We start from the raw sequence: 19,886 nt of genomic DNA on the forward strand, positions 1-19,886 counted from the left end.
GCTCCCACCTGCCCACTCCTGCTCGCCCCAGCTCTAGGGTGCTAGGAGATTCTTGCTCATTCCTGGCTGCCCTGCCTAATTGATTTTAATTTCCCTGTCCTAGTTTTAAAAACTAAGAAAAAGAAAAGAAAGGTGTGACTGAACTGGGGTGGAGAAAGGACAGAGGAGTGAGGGAGAGAGATGATGGGAGGGAAAAGTTCTCCTGGGGGAGGCTCTTGAGGTATAGCTAGGCAGCTTTCCTCAAGGACACAGACCCCTGCTGCCCCCATCTGTTCCAGGACCAGGGACCTGATCTCAAGGAGAACGGTCACACCCCACCCTCCCACTGCAGCTTCCAGCACAGGCAGTGCCCAAGGGCAGGGCATTGGGTTCAGCTCCTCCCAAAGCCCCGGAACCGCCTGGGCCCCTGCGCTGGGTAGGACAGAGGGCCTATGTTTAAATCGCTTTAGAAGTGCGGAGTATCAAGTAGTTAAGAAGCAGGGCACGCCACAGCAGGACTTAGGTCCCAACCTGAAGGCTAATCAGGCAATATGCTTTTCTTTTAAAAAATGATGGGGGCGGAGCAGACACTGGGGAGGTGGCAGGAAAAAAACCCTGAAGAAAGTTACCTGAGAGACAGTGCTTTGTACCCGCAGAGGGAACACAATCAGGGAAATCAAGCCTAAGGAGGAGGCATGTCTGGGGCAGTACTGAGAGTTTAAACCAGGCTTCCGCCAGCCACTGGCCTCCCTCAATCTGGAACACTGACCCAGCGCTAGAGACCGCCACAGGGCGGGAAACAAACTGCACACAGTGGAAAAGATCTGCTTTGTTTGCTTGCTTGGGTTTTTTGTTTTGTTTTTTAAGAAAAGACTGATCATTAATATTTACACAGTTCTGGTGCTAAATGTGATTGGCAACAGGCAAAATGTTACCAAAAAGGAACAAGCAGGGAGATAAAAAGGAAAAAAAAAAGTAGAATTATAACTTTTGTAAATGTGTTTATTCATTTGACAAGTCGGAGCTCTCTTAAACTAATGCGATACACAACGGTATAATTTTACATAGTTTCTGGCAGCTTTATAATTTGCTGAGAAAACCTGTAGTAAGTTTTATAAAACTTCTCTCTCAGAATACGTATGGAGGTTATGTCTTCTACCCAAACAACCAGTTATTTTTGAGTTAAAACGGGACATTTAGGTTGACAAAAGGATCCCAGCTAACAAAACTGAGCAAAATGCAAGGAGAAAAAGCGGGCCGCAATCTATTTACTTGAATTTTAAATTGCTTTTAGTTCCCTGATATTTCTAATGCACAAAATCTACCCACAAATAAAAGATCATTTACCAGAGTAAAACCGTAGGTAAAACAAGGGTATTATAGCCTTGTAAATGAAAACAAAGAGTCTGGTACAAACTAGAAAGATGGTCTTTATAGGAATTTCTGAAACACAATGGGCTTTTAAACACTTTTCTATCTCTTGCTTACTGAAAACTGAATTTTTTTTTCTTTTTAATCAGATTTCATTGTCAACATTTCCCAAGTTTTGGGAAAATACCAATTGAACTTTAGAAAACATATATGGTCCAAGACAAAAAAAATTCCGACAGTAAATTTGCAACAAATGGACTTTAACAGCCTGGAAGGTCTGAAAAGTCTTCTTTTAAAGTAAGATCTGTGCTATTATTATTTGTAACATGAAGGAGAAAACTATTAATTCATAAGACTGAACATTTCTTTTTAGAGATACGGTATAGATGAATAAAATAAAAAAGATAAAATGTTCCAGAATGGATTTAAGGTCTACTCTAAAGAATTCTAAATATCCCGGTGTAAAACTTCATGATTTTAAAGCAGGAACTTTAAAGAACTAGCAAGGACTACCCTGCCAGAGGGGAGTTATGAAAGGATAGAAAACCTGATCTTAATCAAAGATCTCAGAGACCTATAAATAGAAACAGGTGTCCAAATCAAAGACAGAGAGAGATCCCAAATGAGAACCATCTTTTAGGACACGCGCTCTGATCCGGGGATCATTAAGGGAGCTGAGAAAGTAGCAATTGTTGGAAATGTGCATTAAAAATAGGAAGCATACTATCCTTACTTACTCTCTTGAGCAGGAGAATAATTCCCACTGGAGGGCCAGGGGACCTTTAACTCAAAAAAGGAAAAAAGCTAAGAGTTTTATATAAACTGAAAAAAGAACATCAACCCTTCTTTCCCTCTGGTTTCTTCTTTCAAAGGGTCAGGGGGAATGGTCACCAGCCTTTAAGCTTTTAAGGCGAAGTTCCTCAAAGATGATGGGAATCATTTATCTGCTATGCTCTGGCTTGGGAAATCACTGTAATTATTGTTATTAAGTGTTTAAGAATCCACGGGGAAGGAGAGTATTGTACATGGGGCACCAAGAGAGCTATAATCTGCCACCACACCCCACCCCTGAAACCCTGGTGTCCTGCAGTTGGAAATAACTGCATTTTTATTCTGTCCAACAGGAATCGATGATGTGAGAAAGCTTACTTTCCTTCATCTGTTCACATGGCCTGGAAATCTCCTGCATGTCTTCCATTATGAATGTTGAAATTTATTAGGTTCGTATCAAACATGGTAAAAATTACCCACAACAGCTAAAACATGATCACCTAAGTTTTACAAAGGTTGTTAGACCTTCCTTGCCTAAATGTTCATCTACAAATCATGAACTTGAGAGGTTGCAAAAACAAATGCATAAGATCATAATTTAAGTACCTATCACACATATATGAAGAGTATCAACAAATTAAAATGTAGCATTTCTAAAATTATAATGTAATATTAGAAAAATTCCAATTTTTTCCACCACTCCTCAGATACCTAACGTTTTAAAACTATTTCAATCCTGAGAAAAGCACCTGGACAGAGACTTCCTAGCCTCTGGGCTGGCGGCTGGATAAAGAAATCTTAGAGTGTCTGTCCTAGTTGTAGCCTAGTGCCTGGTATACAGTAGGTGATCAGAAAAGTATCTTGGCATGAGTAAAAGAAGGAACGAAAAGGAAAGGGGCCATGCAGAAACCATGCACATAATACATTTTAAGAAAGACCCAGAGAGCAATTTTTCTAGAATAAAGACTTCTCTGGCCCATATAAATTCTTCCAGTTAAAGTTTCTGAGTAGAACAGATCTACTTCTGTCTCGGAAGGAGTGGCCACCTGCATTTGCCTGGCTTCTTCCAGAAGCGTGGCTGGTACTGCAAGGCCTTTCTGTAGGTCCCTATGTGGGATAAGAGCTTTCTTGCTTCAGACATGAGTGCACACATCTGTCACTCCATCTGGGGAGGGGCTACCTCTTTCCACTAATCACGTGGTTAATTTCTACTCATTCAGGTCTCAGCTTAAATACCATTTTCTTAGAGAGGCCCTTCCCTGGCCCCCCGTTATTCTTTCTCACAGAATCTTACTCTTTACATTCACAGTATTTATCACAATTTTAATTATACACTGGGTAATTATCTGTCTAGCATCTGTATCCTGTCACAAAACGTTAAGCTCCATGAAGACAAGGACCCTATCTATTTTATTCAGCAATTATTATCTAATGCCTACCAGAGTACCTGGCACAAAAAGACACCCAAAAAATGATAACAGGGAAAACAGTTAACATTTACAGGAGGTTTTCTATTGCTAGGTACAACCTAAGTTGTTAACAATGCATTCTATCATTTCATCCTCCTAACGATTATTATCCTATCTTCTGTTACTTCCCCAAGTGGCTGGTGATTATACAAACGCATTCTATGATCACCTTTAATGAAACAGTTCCAAGGTCACCGTAAACATTTACATCCACCCCACTACTTACCCTTCTGCCTAGAATCTGGTTGATAGCTGCACTTTCTTTTAAAGTACACTCAGCTACGACATTCGCTCTCATTTCTTTCATGTATAACATAAAAGCATTCAGAGGCTTCTTAATGTGAGGTCTTTTTGGCTCCTGTTCCTTTCTCTGTTCATGCTGAGGCTTCCTAAAAGGTGGTTGGGATGGTGTGGGGGGTGGGGAGGGAGGGTCAGGGGAAGGAGGACATGGGAGGAGAGAAGCAGAGCATGTGTTCATGTCACCAGTCAAACTCAGGCCCGGACAACCCTCCAGGAGCTCTACAAGCTCCCAGAACAGCATCAGATTAGAAAAACAACTCAGTAGCAGTAAGGACCCTTTGGCTTGAGGAAGTTTACTGACAGCTATAGAAGTGTTTGACACAAAACGGGCCCTGAGCCTGAGCTCCTTGGTTACCTCAGGAAAAGCTGAACACATAGTAGGGGTGGTTATTCCTCTTTCAGAACTGAGGTTAACGTTTTTGGGTCAAGGCCCCCTTGGAGAAGCTAATGAAACTTTAGACTCTCCCCCGCAAACAAATGCATGTTGGCTTTGCCTGAATGGGCAGGGGTTTCGCGCACTGTCACATGCTCCCTGCTCCCCCATCCTCCCGTCCCAGGCTACAGACCCTCGATTAAGGAATTCAATTACGTAGCTCTTCAGGGAATTTAGTCCTGCTGTAACAGCCTGAGACAACCATGGCCTGACAGGGTTGGTTTGCCCCTTTCCCTTGGATTCTGTGTTTCTGAAGCCTGGAGCTGGGTGAAGTGCATGTCCAGAAGGAAATGCATGGGCCCTCCAGTCTACTGCCCTCAGGGACCATCAGTGCAACAATCAGAACCCAATTAAAACCTCTAGTGAATTGCTAAATGGCTCAAGATTATTCCCTGCCCACACTTTGAAGATTACTCCGTTTTGGTGAGGCTCCCTTGATCTTTTGAGGCCTGTGCTCCATTCCAATCTTAAAATCAGTGCAGTGAGAATCAAGCTACTTAAAGTCCTCAGGGGCAGAACTTTCAAGGCAGAGACACACTGATTTTCAAATAAAAGAGAGAGAGGTAATGTTCAACAACAGCAAGAAGAAGCTGTGTTAAATCCTCCGTTTGTTAAGGCATCCCAGTGAAACCAGACGCAGACTCACACGTGCATTAGGTCACTGTCAGTGTGGGGGTGCTCCTGTTTGACCTGAGGCGTTACGATAGCTGGATGAGGGATGCCAGTTGTGTGGGGACCAGGAGGACCAGGAATCATATGATGGGAAAACCTGAAGAAGGAAAGAAAGGAAAATGTATGTACTAATGGTCGTGTAGCAAAAGGAGGCAGAATTCTGAAACAGTCCACTAACTGCTACTGGCTGAAAGTGAAAACACATTTTTACACACAGGAGTATTAACTAGGAATTAGAGTGGGCCAATAATTAATCTCTCTCTGTTTGCAAGTGGAAATATTATACTTATTCCGTGTATAACAGAATTTTTTTCAACTAACAGAATCAGACATTTTTATTGGGAGGGCTCTAGGTCGTAGAATTAAAAAAAAGTCAATTTTCTTGCAAAGCAGTTTTCAAAGAAGAATTTCAACAAGTGTAATTGCTGGAAACATAACACTTTATTAGGATTTAGCTTTTTAAACGATTTTTAAATGAAAGCTAAAGACACCACGTTAAAATATCTCTGCCTGCACCCCTAAGCACACCGTCACTAAGTCTTCTCATACGGTTGGCTTCTCTATTGATATCTGGAGAGAACAATTACGAAAATAAGGGACAGGAAGTTTGTTTTCAGTCCCCAATTTAATAAAGCTGCCATCAGTATCTTCTAAAATAATTTATACAGAAAGAAAGTACTACTTGGAAGATCTAGTCTTATGGAAAACTGATAATAAAATTAAGGGAAGGGTACAGTTCTGCACCAGGTAAAAACTACACACGCTAAAGGCTTTTCTCCTGAGGACACGTGGTAGGGCATTAAAAAAAAATCTTAAAATATCCACCACCATACAACACAAAGGAGGGCAACTGCCATGCAAGAAAAATAAAAGTACTTTCAATAAATGCTTTGGATACATTTGAATATGCTTTAGAAATCTGTGCTTTTCAAATGGTTTTACTTACTTATTTATTTATTAGCAGGCTCCACGCCCAACGAGGGGCTTGAACTCACGACCCTGAGATCAAGAGTTGTGTGCTTTACTGACGGGGCCAACCAGGTGCCCTGCTTTTCACACTGTTTTAAAGTGAACATTTAATTCAGCAACAACAATGTTCTCAGGTCTTTTATCATAGCCAGCACAGTTAATTCCTTCACCTGAGAAGGACAGAAGGAACTCTGCTTGGATCAGAGACAGATCTTTAAACATTAAGGCGGCATGGGGACAGTGCAGCTAGGCTGATTACGGAACGGTGCTCTGCCACAGGCACCGCTTGCAAACCTCCGTGATGCTGGTCACATCTGCGTGGGAGGAACTCCCGTCACCCGAGGGTTCTCACAGTGTGCAAAGGTGCAAAAGTATATTTCGGGGGAAGGATATTAATTTCATCCCCTCCAACCAGCTAGATTTACAATTTGCTGAGCACATAATGATTTTTTTTTAAAAGCTGAAATTCTCCACAGAAATTGCGAATTTCATAGCTATGTAATAAAAAGTGAAGATTCACAAGCGATTACTAGCCCGACAGCTGGACTTGCAGCACGATGACGCCAGCTCCCTTGAAGAAGCCACACCGAACACACAGGTGATGCACAACAAATGTGTGTCCACATCAAGCACAGGCGCCATCCTCTCCAGAAGCAAAAGCACGACACAGAGCAGTGTGGCACGGCCGCTCTCCCAGAGCTTCGCTCCACTAGCACGTGTCCACACAGGGCCTGATTCACACACTAGGACACACCCCCGCGTGGCCTGACAGCCAAGAAGCACCGTCTTTCTCTTCTGACAGCCTTGGTCCAGGAAGGCTCTCGACTATCCGGGCATTTTCAAACACTGTCGCATTAACGGATACAACCTTCCTCAAAGAAAGCAGATTACAGAACTCAGACCAAACCAGTCTTTATCCTCCCCTGTACCCGCTCCGGCATAGTTGGAATCAAACAAGCTCTTCTCAGAATGTCTGCCCTCGGGGCATTTCACATCCCACAGCCGGGTGGCAGTGAATTCTTTTGGATGCAGTCTCCGGTGTGGCCGAGGCCACCTCCCTGAGGGCTGGGGCTGCTGGGGTGCAGCGTTCCGCTCCTACCCAGGAATCTCTGCGACACCTAGTGTGGGAGCCAGGCACACTGCACAGACAGACGCGTGGCTGAGTTATGCACCCTCCTAGCCCACCGAGAGGCAAGCAGTGTCGCACAGATGCAAGCGCAAGAGGGGCGGCTTGTCCTGGGTGCCCGCTTTCCACCTCCACCTACCTGGACATGGAAGTGTCGACTGACAGTGAGGATGGGTAGGGTTGCCTGAATCCTCCCGTGATGGGATAGACAGGCTGACCTTGCCTGAGGTCACAGAAGAAAGGAACCCATCAATGACGAAACACGAGTTACCAACCAGCAATAAGAGTTTGATGAGGGGAGAAGAGGGAGGTATTCAAAAGGAACTGTGTGGGGGTAATTACAGAGCACAGGATTTCTTCAGTTATCCAACTGCCTCCCTTCTTACCCTCCACCCGATCAAAGCACCATTTACCTGGAAGAAAATCTCCCACCCTCAACTTGAAAAGCAAACCAGTCCATGAATTCCCTTTTATCCCTTCCTCTCTCCTGACCCCACTAACGCTTTGAGCAAAATAGGCATATAACACATGTGTACTGAATATAACAGAACCATGAGAATGCTGAAATACTCCTTTTAGAATCTTTGAGAACTTCAGGGGAGGAAAGATAGAAGGGAAACAAATTTATATAAAAATGAACAAATATTTTTAAAAATGCTGCACTCCCCACCCCTTTATATACCTATGCTATAGTCAAATAAAAGATCAATTCATTGGAATTACTCCGTCTCCGCTCTGAGAATTCCATCTCTCTCTGTTTTTCCCTACATCTCACATTTCTCATTTACACAATCTATTTCCAGCTGCCACTCAGCACAGGATTACTGCCCCTAAGTACTAAGTTCAGACGGAATAATTGATGTAGATTTGAAAGTGTATGCATAATCAATTAAACTCAAACAGTTGGCTGGGAGATTTAGTGAGAAAGAGAGAGAGGGAGTTGAAGAAGAGGTAATGTAAGGATGTCAAGGTGGGGAGAGTGGGGCCGTGATAGGGGGCTCTGGGGACAGAGGGCCAGATAAAGAAAGACGGGCCCTCTGCTAAAGTTGAAGCAGTGTTTCCATGGAGTGAGCAGTGGGGAGGGAGGGCTGGAGAAGGAATGGGAGCGGGATGGGAGTAAGCTGTGTGCTAACAATAACATGATAAAAATAGGCTGCACTATGTAAGTCTTTCTTCCAAAAATATATTTCCTTTCCTTTACCTTTATAATTTAAAAAGATTTCAAAACTGCGGCAAGAATTTTTTTTAGAAATAAACAACAAAATAGAGAGTGTCTGGATTCTGAAGAAAGGAAGCTCAAACATCAGGTTTCCACCTGTCTGAACTCAAACTGGTGCTTACTTTATTAACATTCAAAGGATGCTTTGTATTTTTGAATTTCTAGTTGTCATTTCCTTCACTTGCTCATTTTATAAGCAAAGACTGATATTCAATGTGTCTAGGTTTGTTTCGAGAAACAAACTTGTTCATAGAAAACGAGACAAGAAGAACCACACTGAGCATTTTGTACGGGCACAGCAAATGCCCAAAGCCACGAACTGAATTCGTAAGACTGTACGCTTCAAAGCAAATGCTACACAGTCATTCTCTGCACATATTAGCAAAGGGATTCAATCCATTTCAAAGTCTGTATATTTTTTAATCTTTCAAATTGAAATGAAATAAAGTTAGCACCTTGCTTGTTGATGTGAAATTTCTTCAACTCCACAAGTATTATCATTCATAAAGCTAATTTCCATGAATGGAAAGAAGAACATATGCTCAAATGCCTGACTGAGGGCTGCAGGAAGGATCTTACCAGCCAAGAGGTGGGGTAATCTGTCCAACACCACCCGGAGACAGGGGATAAAAGGTGGGGATCTCAGGAGCTGGAGGATGTCTGGACATGCCTGTTCAAAAGAACAATGGAGAAGTAGAGTTTTCAGACTCACAGGACATCGGACTATAAGCAGAAAAGAAAAGCAGTAAAATGCTTTATGCCATTAATACTTAAGGTCTAGCATGAAACAATGTTATCGGATGCATTTAACTGCGGTCAGTTTGTTAGCCTTTCTCAAGATTTCAAAGTATGAAAAAATAGGTCTTTGGACATCTTGAGGAACTCTTAAAAGAGTAAATATGACGCTAGTAAAACAATGACCATAGTAAGATTTTTAAATTATTTAGTTTGCCCTCATTATTTCACTTTGGTTAAGAAAATGGTAGACAGGGGCGCCTGGGTGGCTCAGTCATTAAGCACCTGCCTTCGGCTCAGGGCGTGATCCCAGAGTTCTGGGATCGAGCCCCACATCAGGCTCCTACACTAGGAGTCTGCTTCTTCCTCTCCCACTCCCCCTGCTTGTGTTCCCTCTCTAGCTGGCTGTCTCTGTCAAATAAATAAATAAATAAAATCTTAAAAAAAAAAAAAAAAGAAAGAAAATGGTAGACAGTTGTTTTTGTGTAGAATGGAAAATGACAGACTTCATAAGTAGATGGCCTGCCATGGTGCTCAAGGATTAGTTAAATTGCCACTTTCGTATTTTCACTGGCTCCCTCATGGACACATAGATTTGGGAAATGTGATACCTCAGAGGATCAAAGATTAATTAGTAATCATCTTCAGCGCCATAATGGTCACACTTGATATGATTCATTTGGTCTCTGCCACTTCAGCTCCAACTAAGCTCTTCATCAAGTTGAGTCCTCTGGGCTCCAAGGTCAAGCTGTTCTGGATTAGTTGTATTCCACAGAAAATGAGAATGCCACCAAATTGTTTCTTGAGCTCACACTCCCTGGGGCACACTGCCCTATAACTGTAAAAACCACCTAAAGATTATACCTAATCCTAGTCCCAAATGGCATCTCTCTGTTTATATTTTACCTTGGGTACAGAAAAGAAGGGACACATGCATATAAATGGAAAATACAAAAACTTAGATTTTGGGGAAAGTGATTATGATTAGAAAAAAGCCACAAAGTTTCCTTATATAGCTAATCTGGCCTTAAAAGGCCACTTCCACATAACTTCCGTATATGCGCACGCATTTCCAGGTTACACCCAGAATATGCATTCAATGATTATATGCTGACCAGTATGTGGAATCGAGTGAGCATATGAAAGATGTTCTTTAGTAATTCTGCTTTCTTACTGTTTAAAATGCCTATGGGTTTCATCTGGGTCTTATATTTAAGGTCTTGAACATATGGGAATGACTTAAGAAGTGTGGCCTTCAAAGTTGGTGTTACTTCGACTCTGAAGTTAGGACAAACTATCACTCAACTTCATAGGAAGCAGGCAGGACGAAGGGTTTTAATCCCCCAAGAGAGAGCTTACATGAGATTAACTCATGTTTTGCTGTTTTTAAAAGATTGTCTCAAATCCCCTCCCCTGCCTTTTTGGCTAGAAATACCACTACTTTTGGGTCACAGTGGACCCCAAATTTCATAATCTGGGATTTTTTTTTCTTGGGTCTGGGGAGGTTTGGGCAGTAGGGGTGAATCTAAGGGAGCTTACAATAATGACTTGACATATCAGAATCACTGGGGCCAACTTGCTGCCTCCCCTACCTTTGAGATTGGGAAACCTCCCCAAACCTCAGGGTCTGCGGGGAGACTGCTCAGTTTAAAAAGAAAAACCAGACTAACTCGAAGAACTTTGGGAACTTGGAAATTCGAGCTTGAAAACTGTGACTACAGGTCACAGACTACCAAAATTGGTCTACTTTAATCCCTTTGTTTTGCAAATGGAGAAACCAAGGTCTGGAACGATTAAGTGACTACTCAGGCATCCTGTCTGGGTACACAGAAAATATGTATTTTCCTGGAGTTTTATCACTGGGACACAGCCGGGTAACTTGCTTGCAATCACATATCTATGCAGACAAGCCTGAAATCTTGCTCTGCACTCTCGTCTGTGTTCCAGGGAGGCCTGGAATCCTGCAGCAGTGGTTCTGGGCAGGAGCTGGAGCAGGAGAGATACAACGGAACACAAACGAGCTGGATTTGGTTTTACTGCTCAACGGAGGAAAGAGGACACTACCATCTACAGCACCTGCTACGTTCCAGTTCCTATGCTGCGTGTTTAGTTTGACGGTTTCTATTAAATAAATTTCTACTCACATTTCAAATACTCTTCTCCAATGCTTATGGTTCTGAGAGTTCCTTCTTCGTTGTTTGAATCTACAATGTTTTATTTGTACTTTTAACACGGTACTTAAGATGTTCTTCATTTTGTTTTATAGTTAGTTTGTGCAAATCACTTCCTGCATGCGCTTATGTACTGCTTGGAAAAAAGAGACTACGTCTTACCAACCTGGGTATCGAACTATGGTTGTCTCCACAAGAGGTTCTCAATACATACTTTTGAATGACTCAACAAATGAATGAGTGAATTAAAAGTGTTTAAACAGCCCCATTCTTCATTCTGGGTCAATATCACCAACCATTTTGCACGTATATACGTGCACGTACATACAAGTACGTTATGTGGCTTCCGTCACGACGTGAGCAGAAAATGGATCTGTGATTTTTACATAGCTTATTGTTACATTAAGATCCTAGAAGCGGTGCTTCTCCACCAACTGCTATGCTACTGAAGACACGTTTCCCATCATTCATTTAACTAGTACTTACTGAATACTTACTATGTACTAGAGGCTAGACACAGCACAGCCTTAGCGATTTTTAAGCTTGTATAAGTAACTTTGATAATTATGGATGAAATGATTCTGGAGTCAGACTTGTATGTTTCTATCAATTCTGCCACTCACAAGCTACATATCTTTGAGGAAGCTACTTAATCATTATTGTTCTTTAAAATCAGTATAAAAATGGAATGGGGTTGTTGTGAGGAATAAATGCAATAATACATGTAATACAGAAAAGTGTTGTGTGTTTGTGGTTATTTATAAGGATATACTGGGTAATACAAAGACATAAACAAATATATAAACCTAGTATTTCCTAAAAGCTCTTTCTTTTTAATATTTTTACCAGACATAATGAGAAGAAAATGACTGGCATTAGCTTCCTTTCCCTTTCCTACACTGCACACACACCTCACACCAACACCCTGGGAGGAAGGTAAAAATGAATGGGCCGCCTACTGTGAAATCAACCTAGTTATTTTCCTACAAATGAGAATGAGTTCTGCTGACAGTTTACATTTATTCAATAGTTCTATCTACCATCAGAGTATGGACATGATACCATTTTTTAAAAATAAAACTAACCAGCCTCCTAGGAACTTTGAAATTAGAACTCTGACCTCAGTACCACCACGTTCTTACTAGTTTAGCTACACGATAGAACTAAAAAGGCCCCAGTAAGAGGGAAAGAGAATAAAAGCAAGAGACCTAGTGAGCTTTTTACTTATATTTTGGTGATGAATATGACCAAGGGGAATGACATAAACCCAAAATCATGTAAATTAGTTCTTTTCAAACCAAAGTTTACATATCCCCAGAGATAAATGGTGACAAGGTTTGTAAAGTCTTCGTTTAAAAAAGGTAATTAAAAACAGGACTTTATATTAAAACAAACATAGTAGAATGGAATAATCACACAAATTTTTAGGACAAAATAAGGACTTCAAAGAATATGCAATTTTCTGATCATGCCCACTTGTTCTTTCTCTAGTTCTAGAGAGTTTAAAATTAAGAAAAAAATTTTTTTTGAGAAGCAAGGATATAAATTACAATTAGTAAGGCAAAACAAGGTAGGGCAGCAGGAGAGATGGAAATAGAAGAGAAAATATAAATGTAATTGGTAGCTAGTCAAAAACTTGTCTTTTTAAAAAATAGAACCATCCTAGAACTCTTGAAAGAAAAAACTCCTGAACCGTCATGTGTTATTTTTTCAAAGTGCTTAGAACAGGGCCTAGGACATAGTAAGCACTATGCAATTATTAAACGTTTAAAAACAAGTAAAAAACACTCTTAAATTCTTTTTGCTAATAGCTTGTTTGAGGCTTTTATATCTATCTTTAACTGTCATCTACAGTTTTAAGTTTCCCAGATATCTATCTCTAGCTCAGATACTGCTCTGGGATGGTGACCCGTAAATTTTCTACCCCTTCTCTCCCTCCGGATATCTATAAGGCACTTGAAATCAAAATCACCAAGGTCATGATCTTCCCTCTTAAACTGCGTCTTCCTCCTAAATACCTTATCTTGGTTCCCTTTCTCACCATATGTCTTCTGATCTGTCTTCGATATTTTTTATTCTTTGGAGATCCTCAATAATAGGGAAGTAGAGGAAGGACTGGAAATGAGGAATAAAACAGAGGCAAACCTAGACATTTCTGCATAGGTGATTCTTACCTTCCCTAGGTAAAGGTACATAGCTCCACTCAAGCCAAAGTCCAACAGTGACTAAGTCCTTAAATAAGCTATCTGTTTCAACAATGGATGGAAATGAAGGCATTATGGATTTAACCTACAAGAGCTCACGGTAGTGGAAAAAACACCCAGCCTCTGAACTCTACTCTTTTTTTACATTTGAAAATTTTATTGTCCACTGTAGGTCAAAGATAGGGCTGGACAAAAGGGTGAAATGCTGGTGATGACAGATTTTACATCTTTACATTATCTGACTTCACACAGGTCTATAGCCTCTCTTTGATTTTGAACTTCTAAAGATCCTGTTGAGGTCCAAGTGTGTATGTACATGGAAAGAAAAAAGACCATCCTGTGAACAAACTCATCCTCAAAGTGTGCTCTAAGCAGAATGGACCAGAAGGCTTGGAGAACCTGGGCTCTGAGTCCTACAACCAACCCACACCCATACCCATCAGGTTAGAGAAACCAGGCATTTTGATTTTTCAGACCTCTTATGCTATATGTTCTTCTGTAAATGATAAAGAAGAAGAACTGGGTAATAATGAAGAGAAGTAAAATAGGATTCATGTTACTTTGACTTTAAACAGAGATGGTTTTGTACTTTAATTATTATTATATCTAAGTTGGTGTTGGTAAATAACAAAAAGAGGATAAACCATAAGGACTGAAATGAAAAGAAATCACAAAAGACTTAAAAAGATAACACCTGAAGTAAAATTCTCCTATTTTGTCCCTTTTCTAACATTTTGCTACCACTACCATCAACACTTCATGCATGCAATAAATGAAGATTGTAGAGGGCACTGAGGGTTGAATTTTTAGTATATCTGTACAACATACTGGTTTATACTGTGGATCCTTGATTTTCAAAGCTGTCACTTTGAAAATAACCATTTAATATTTTTCTTCTTCTTTTTTTTTTTTTTTTTTGTAAATCCTGAGAAATAAGAGAAGCAACAACAAGTTCTTGTGGGCTTATAAAAAACTGCTATCGAGTTAATTACTCATTTCCTACAAATACATTTTGATCCACACAGTGACATACAGCAAAGACACCCGTAAAGTCATCAGACTGATGAGATGTAGCTCCTCACTTATTGAGAAAGGCCTAGGAAGGCAGGGTCTCTCACCTTGTTTGGAGTTGACATCTGATGGGAGGTGTGAGGGATGTGATCCTGGAGAAAAGTGCTCGTCGCTGTACGTGATGAGGGGGGTGAGAGGATGGACTGCATGCGATGGCTGCACCACGGGCACCTTATTTGACTGCAAAGTAACCACAAGGTCAATGGTTAATAGGAACATCCTGTTCCTGTCTACTCTCCCAAAGAAAAAGTCACACAATAGCAGTAACTGGACATTGGCGTAACCCAAGAATCATCTCTACACCTGGATAACTGAACTCATCTGCTATACTCATTACATCTTCAGAATTTTTCCATGTTAAATACTCCTCAAGTACATCAATAGCCCATCAAGAGACTATCAGTTATTTAATCAGTGTCCTTTGGAGATTTAGGTTGATTACTATTATTTTATATGACATGAATTGTTGTACGTACGTATTTATACTTCCTTTTGGATTATCTCCTCAGGTTATGTTCAACCAGGAGTTACTGGAGCAAAAGTTACAAATATTTTATAAGCTCTTTTTATTCATTACATATGTCTGGCAATAAAAAGGCATTTAACTGTTCAATGAACAAATGAATGAATAAATATTACCAATTTGAAGGTCAAATTTTTAAACAACCCAATAAATATAAATCTGCTATACTGATATCCCCTTATAGAATTCGTAATTCTATAGTTGTACATCTTTAAGAACCATGTTACAGCATTTTTTTTCCATGTCTTATAGCTTTGTCAATCAAACATGACCATCCATTATGCTCTAGCACTACTCTGTTCATCTTCAGGTTCTCTAGTTTCTAGAAGTCTTAACTGATAAAAGGGAATTTCTAATCTTGAGTTTAACTGCATAATATGAAATATGGCTTGTAAAACACTTTAAATTGTTAACATTTTATATATTTTGACATTTTATAGGTCTTATATTAGTTTAAACACAAATTTTATTATTGAATTTGGAAGTCTAAAATTACATAATAGTATTTTTTTTTTAAGATTTTTATTTATTCATTTGACAGAGAGATAGCCAGCCAGAGAGGGAACACAAGCAGGGGGAGTGGGAGAGGAAGAAGCAGGCTCCTAGCGGAGGAGCCTGATGTGGGACTTGATCCCAGAACGCTGGGATCACGCCCTGAGCTGAAGGCAAACGCTTAACGACTGCGCCACCCAGGCGCCCCAATAATAGTATTTTTAAAGGTTCAGGTTATATTTTTTAGACTTTATCAATTTGAAGTCCCGAATCTCTTAATTTGGTTAAAGTTGAATTTTTTTCTCCCTTCTACCCCCCAAAAGTGGTTGCTAAGCAAATCAAGTAACATAAACAAGACTCAGGCAGTTTAACCCGATTAGGGAGATTGTTTTTTATAAACTCTACACTCCCTCCCTGCAAAAAGAAAGTAAATTCAACACAATTATATACATGCAAAATATATGTCTGATTTTAAACTCGCCTACTAATTACAGCAGTCCCAGGTGGGTCTCTGTTTACAAACACTACAGGAATAAGTTAACTTGTGAATTTAGGAAGAATAAAATACAATGAATTTTGAATATTCACTAATTAACTAGTTTAGACATGTCTTCACCATAATTAGTTTGAATTAGTGAGACTTTTACTGTGCTATAAACTAAAATGCTTGTGAAATCTGTTTTTCCAGAAGCAAATATCTGTATTAAAAAAAAAATGAGGAAGTACCTGACATCTGCACAGTATAAACTGCTTAAAATGTAGGTCCGTATCTGAATGGTTGAGGGCCCTGTAACACACTTGTGTATTGGTGGTGGCACCCATGACATACATTCTAATTTAAATTTGATGTTTTTTTTCTTTATGAATTAGATATAAAAAGTCTGTTGCTCCAATGGGTAGGACTACGCTCAGGAAAATTAGGAACAATTATCCTAGTAACACTTAATTCTCTTTACAGCTAGTAATACTAATTCTCTACACCCTATCATTACAGCCTCTACCCAAAAAACTTTAAAAAAAAAAAAAAAAAGGAAGGGGAACAAAATCATCCTTTTTAAGACAATGATATAATTTCCATACTAGATTTTCCCTCTTTTAATAATGATCAGCTCCTCTCTAATGGCAGAACTTGCACAGCTTGTATAGCCCTGGGCATTTATTAGACAGAGCACCATTATCAGAGCCCCAGCCTTTTCTCTATATACCTCAGCACAGACATCTATGCATATAAATGTCTAAAAGGTTAAAAAAATGTTTCAATGCTTTTCAAGTGTTAATGATGCAGTTTGCCAAATACACAGAATGAGCTTCTTAAATACAAGGAATTTAGAATGCTAGAGGAGGTGGGGGTGGGTGCGGGGATAGGAGGATATTACTACAAACCCTTTTTAAAATGGAAACAAAAATCTCAACACCCAAATGCTAAAATGAATATATATCAACTCCACTAAACTGCTTTGAGTTTCATTTCAAAAGTCTCATAAGAAGCATAACTGCCAAGCAATCTACAAAGGTATTTTCTTAGAGTGCTTATAAAGAGTAAGCATCGCAGAAACCTTCTGGAAATACATATATATTTCACATGCCTTTCTTATTTCCAGAGCACCACCTTAAGGAACCTGCATTAGCAGGCAGCATCTTCTTAATGTCTGACCTATCCCTCCAGTCATATAGCTCAGAATCTGGTGCCATGAATTTTTGCTAAATTATGCTATCCTTGCTCTCCTCTTAATTTTACGGTTTTCAACACAGATTTGCTTTCCTGTGGGAAGGAGATAAGAAGCTGAGGATTTTAATTTAAGCTCTGGCCTTGTCTTACATTTTGCAAGATGGATACTGAAAGCAGTACTAGTAGGAGTGTTAAAGCCAACAAGGATTATGTCCATTTTTGTGGCCAAATAATAAAAGCAATATGAAATCTCAATAATATGTATGAGCCCGATTCTGAGGTTTATATTTTGCCTCCTGCCGACCACCTCCACCATGTATATAAGCGTATCCAACCCTATGCTACCCATTCGTGGCCATCATGGTCAAGTGGCCAAACGGCCGCAGCCCTAAACTGTGGGCTTCCTTTGAGATCAGGAGTTATTGTCCTTTGATGTTATATGCACACACAAGGCAAGAACCTAGGCACTGCTCCTTTGTGTAATTTTTATGACAGACAATATAACCATTCTTAGTTCTGGTCCTTTAATCTCCAAATAACAGTGCGGTATATGTTGTGGTGGGGAGTAGGGGAGGGGAGGAACAACCAATTGACTACCTGGTCAAATGTGTCTACCATGGACAAATTTCTGTAATTACATTATAATGCATGATTATACCTGCCTACGAGGGCTTATGTGTATATTCATTAAACACCGAAAACGCGCCAAGCACTCTTCCAGCACTGAAGGCCAAAACGGACAAGGTCCCTATTCTCACGCGGTTTCCTTTCGAGGGTCCTGGAAGTGTGATGGGAGTATGGGAGACAAAGAATAAATATGTAAAAAACCAAAAACCAAACCAAACCAAAACGATGGCATCAGGTACTATGAAGAAAAGGAACTGGCTGATAGGAGAGAAAGTGTGTGTCTAATTATATGCCTTCCTATCCCACTAAAGCTATAAGACACTGAAATTTCATTTAGTTTAAGATTCTTGTTTTCTAAGACAGGAAGCTGAGAAACAGAGTCATCAGGAAATGGATGGTGGCGCCGTGACTGCCGCCAGCACTTCTGCTAACACAGCCTGCTCACTGCGCAACTCCCGTGATACGGGGTCGCTGCGGATAAAATGGGAATGAAAACCCCCGGGGTGACTCAATACAGTGGAACCAAGTAGAGAAATACCATCTTTTTGGCTCCTACTGGACACCCAGTACCTCACTTAACAGAACCCAAGTCTCCTGACTCCCATTCTCATGCTTTTCCCTACTACATATCTCCCCATAAGGGAGAGAGAAAGGGTAAAAATCACATCGATTCTTTTTTCATTCATACACACAGCCAAGTACATTCACAGGTGCAGTCATTGGTACACAGGCACATTCACAGGTGAAGTCTTAGCTTCCAGTGGAGAATCATGAGGTATTCCCAATGCGTGTCCCTTGTTTCATTATCCCAGGGTAATAGCGCCCACTATTATTCTACTTTTATGAGATGCCTGACAGCCTTAACACACCCCAAATCTTCCACTGCTGCTCAGAGAGGTTCAGAGACTTAGCTCACATGGCAGTAAGTGGCTGAGCCAGACCACAGACCCTGATCTTCCAACTATATATTCTTTAACCTCAGGCAGGTGAGCAAAGGAAAAGTAAGAAAGATGGAAAGAGCAGGTACTCGAAGAGGGATAGAAAATATAAGGGGGGGGGGGAGTAGACTCTAGAGGACACCCTCTCATCTCCAACTCAGCACCCACACATGGGTAGTCAGTAGGGAGCCTGCAATCTTTTCCCAAGCTTGAAAAGGCATCAGGCCACCCTACCCACATAGTGCATAATAATTATAGCAACTAAGACTTACCAAGTGTTTAGTGTGTGCTAAGCATTTTATAGTACCTTTGAGGCAGGTACTATTATTATCCTCCTTTTACAGAGGAGGAAACTGAGGCATGGAGAAGTCAAGTAACTTTCCCAAAGGCACAGAGCTAGTAAGTCGCAAAGCTAGGTTCTAATGCAAACTCTGGCTCTGGAGACCACATTCATTACCAGCATACCATGCAGCCTCCCTGAAGAGCCAAGTTCATAAAATCTTGGGCACTGAGTTGACCATCTGGGCCATACCTGACAGTACGTGACATCGATGAAATGACTGTGTGGTCTCTGTCTCAGGCACAGGAATCACATTAGACAAAGAGGCACCTCAGCAGAAGTGGTTAGAGCTGCAGAGACTCAACTGGCGCCTTTCTCTGCAGGCCTGGAAAACATCCCAAGGAAGCTAGCTTGGCTGCCACCCAGGCTGGTCCCTGCAGGTAAGGACCTCTTTAGCATCACAGCCAATAAAACCCACACCTCCTGTGGACACCAAGTGGGTGCCACTTAGGGATCCTGAGAGCCACCCCCAAAGCAGAGTTCCCAGAAATGATCCACTCACCGCTGGCAGTAATTCCAGCTGTCATGAATGTTGTCAGCCTCCAAGGATGTGGTTCTGGGAAGGACTAAAAAGTGGTTCAGCACCCTCCTGGCTAAGGCCATGGGCCTGCTGGTAAGTGCAGTAATTGGGGGAGAAACCTGCTGGTCGATTAGCTAGTCCCCATCCTGCACATCTCCAGATTTCAGCTACACCCACAGTGCAGGGTCTGGCTGCGCATAAAGGCCTTAAGTTCCATTTCAACTGGCTGTGCATTTTATCAGTAATCCTCCCAGTAACAACCAAATCCAGGGGATATTAACACTCCA

At 40.8% G+C, this 19,886-nt stretch overlaps 1 protein-coding gene across 6 annotated transcripts in view; it reads right to left on the reverse strand.

Annotated features, from left to right (window-relative positions):
- LEF1 (lymphoid enhancer binding factor 1) overlaps window positions 1-19,886 on the reverse strand; it is a 116,576-nt gene that overhangs the window by 20,647 nt on the left and 76,043 nt on the right. For 4 of the 6 annotated variants that reach the window (XM_008689408.2, XM_008689409.2, XM_040626219.1 and 1 more), the window contains exons 4-8: window positions 14,538-14,670; window positions 8,889-8,979; window positions 7,230-7,313; window positions 4,970-5,092; window positions 3,817-3,979 (exon numbers count right to left, since the gene is read on the reverse strand). In XM_008689408.2, the coding sequence (XP_008687630.1) occupies window positions 3,817-3,979; window positions 4,970-5,092; window positions 7,230-7,313; window positions 8,889-8,979; window positions 14,538-14,670 (594 nt within the window). The remainder of the gene's footprint in view (window positions 1-3,816; window positions 3,980-4,969; window positions 5,093-7,229; window positions 7,314-8,888; window positions 8,980-14,537; window positions 14,671-19,886) is intronic. The other 2 variants (XM_008689410.2, XM_008689412.2) reach the window with 1 other exon arrangement.

The sequence above is a fragment of the Ursus maritimus genome, unplaced genomic scaffold (assembly GCF_017311325.1).
Source record: "Ursus maritimus isolate PB19 unplaced genomic scaffold, ASM1731132v1 scaffold_11, whole genome shotgun sequence".
In the NCBI taxonomy this organism is placed as follows: domain Eukaryota; kingdom Metazoa; phylum Chordata; class Mammalia; order Carnivora; family Ursidae; genus Ursus; species Ursus maritimus.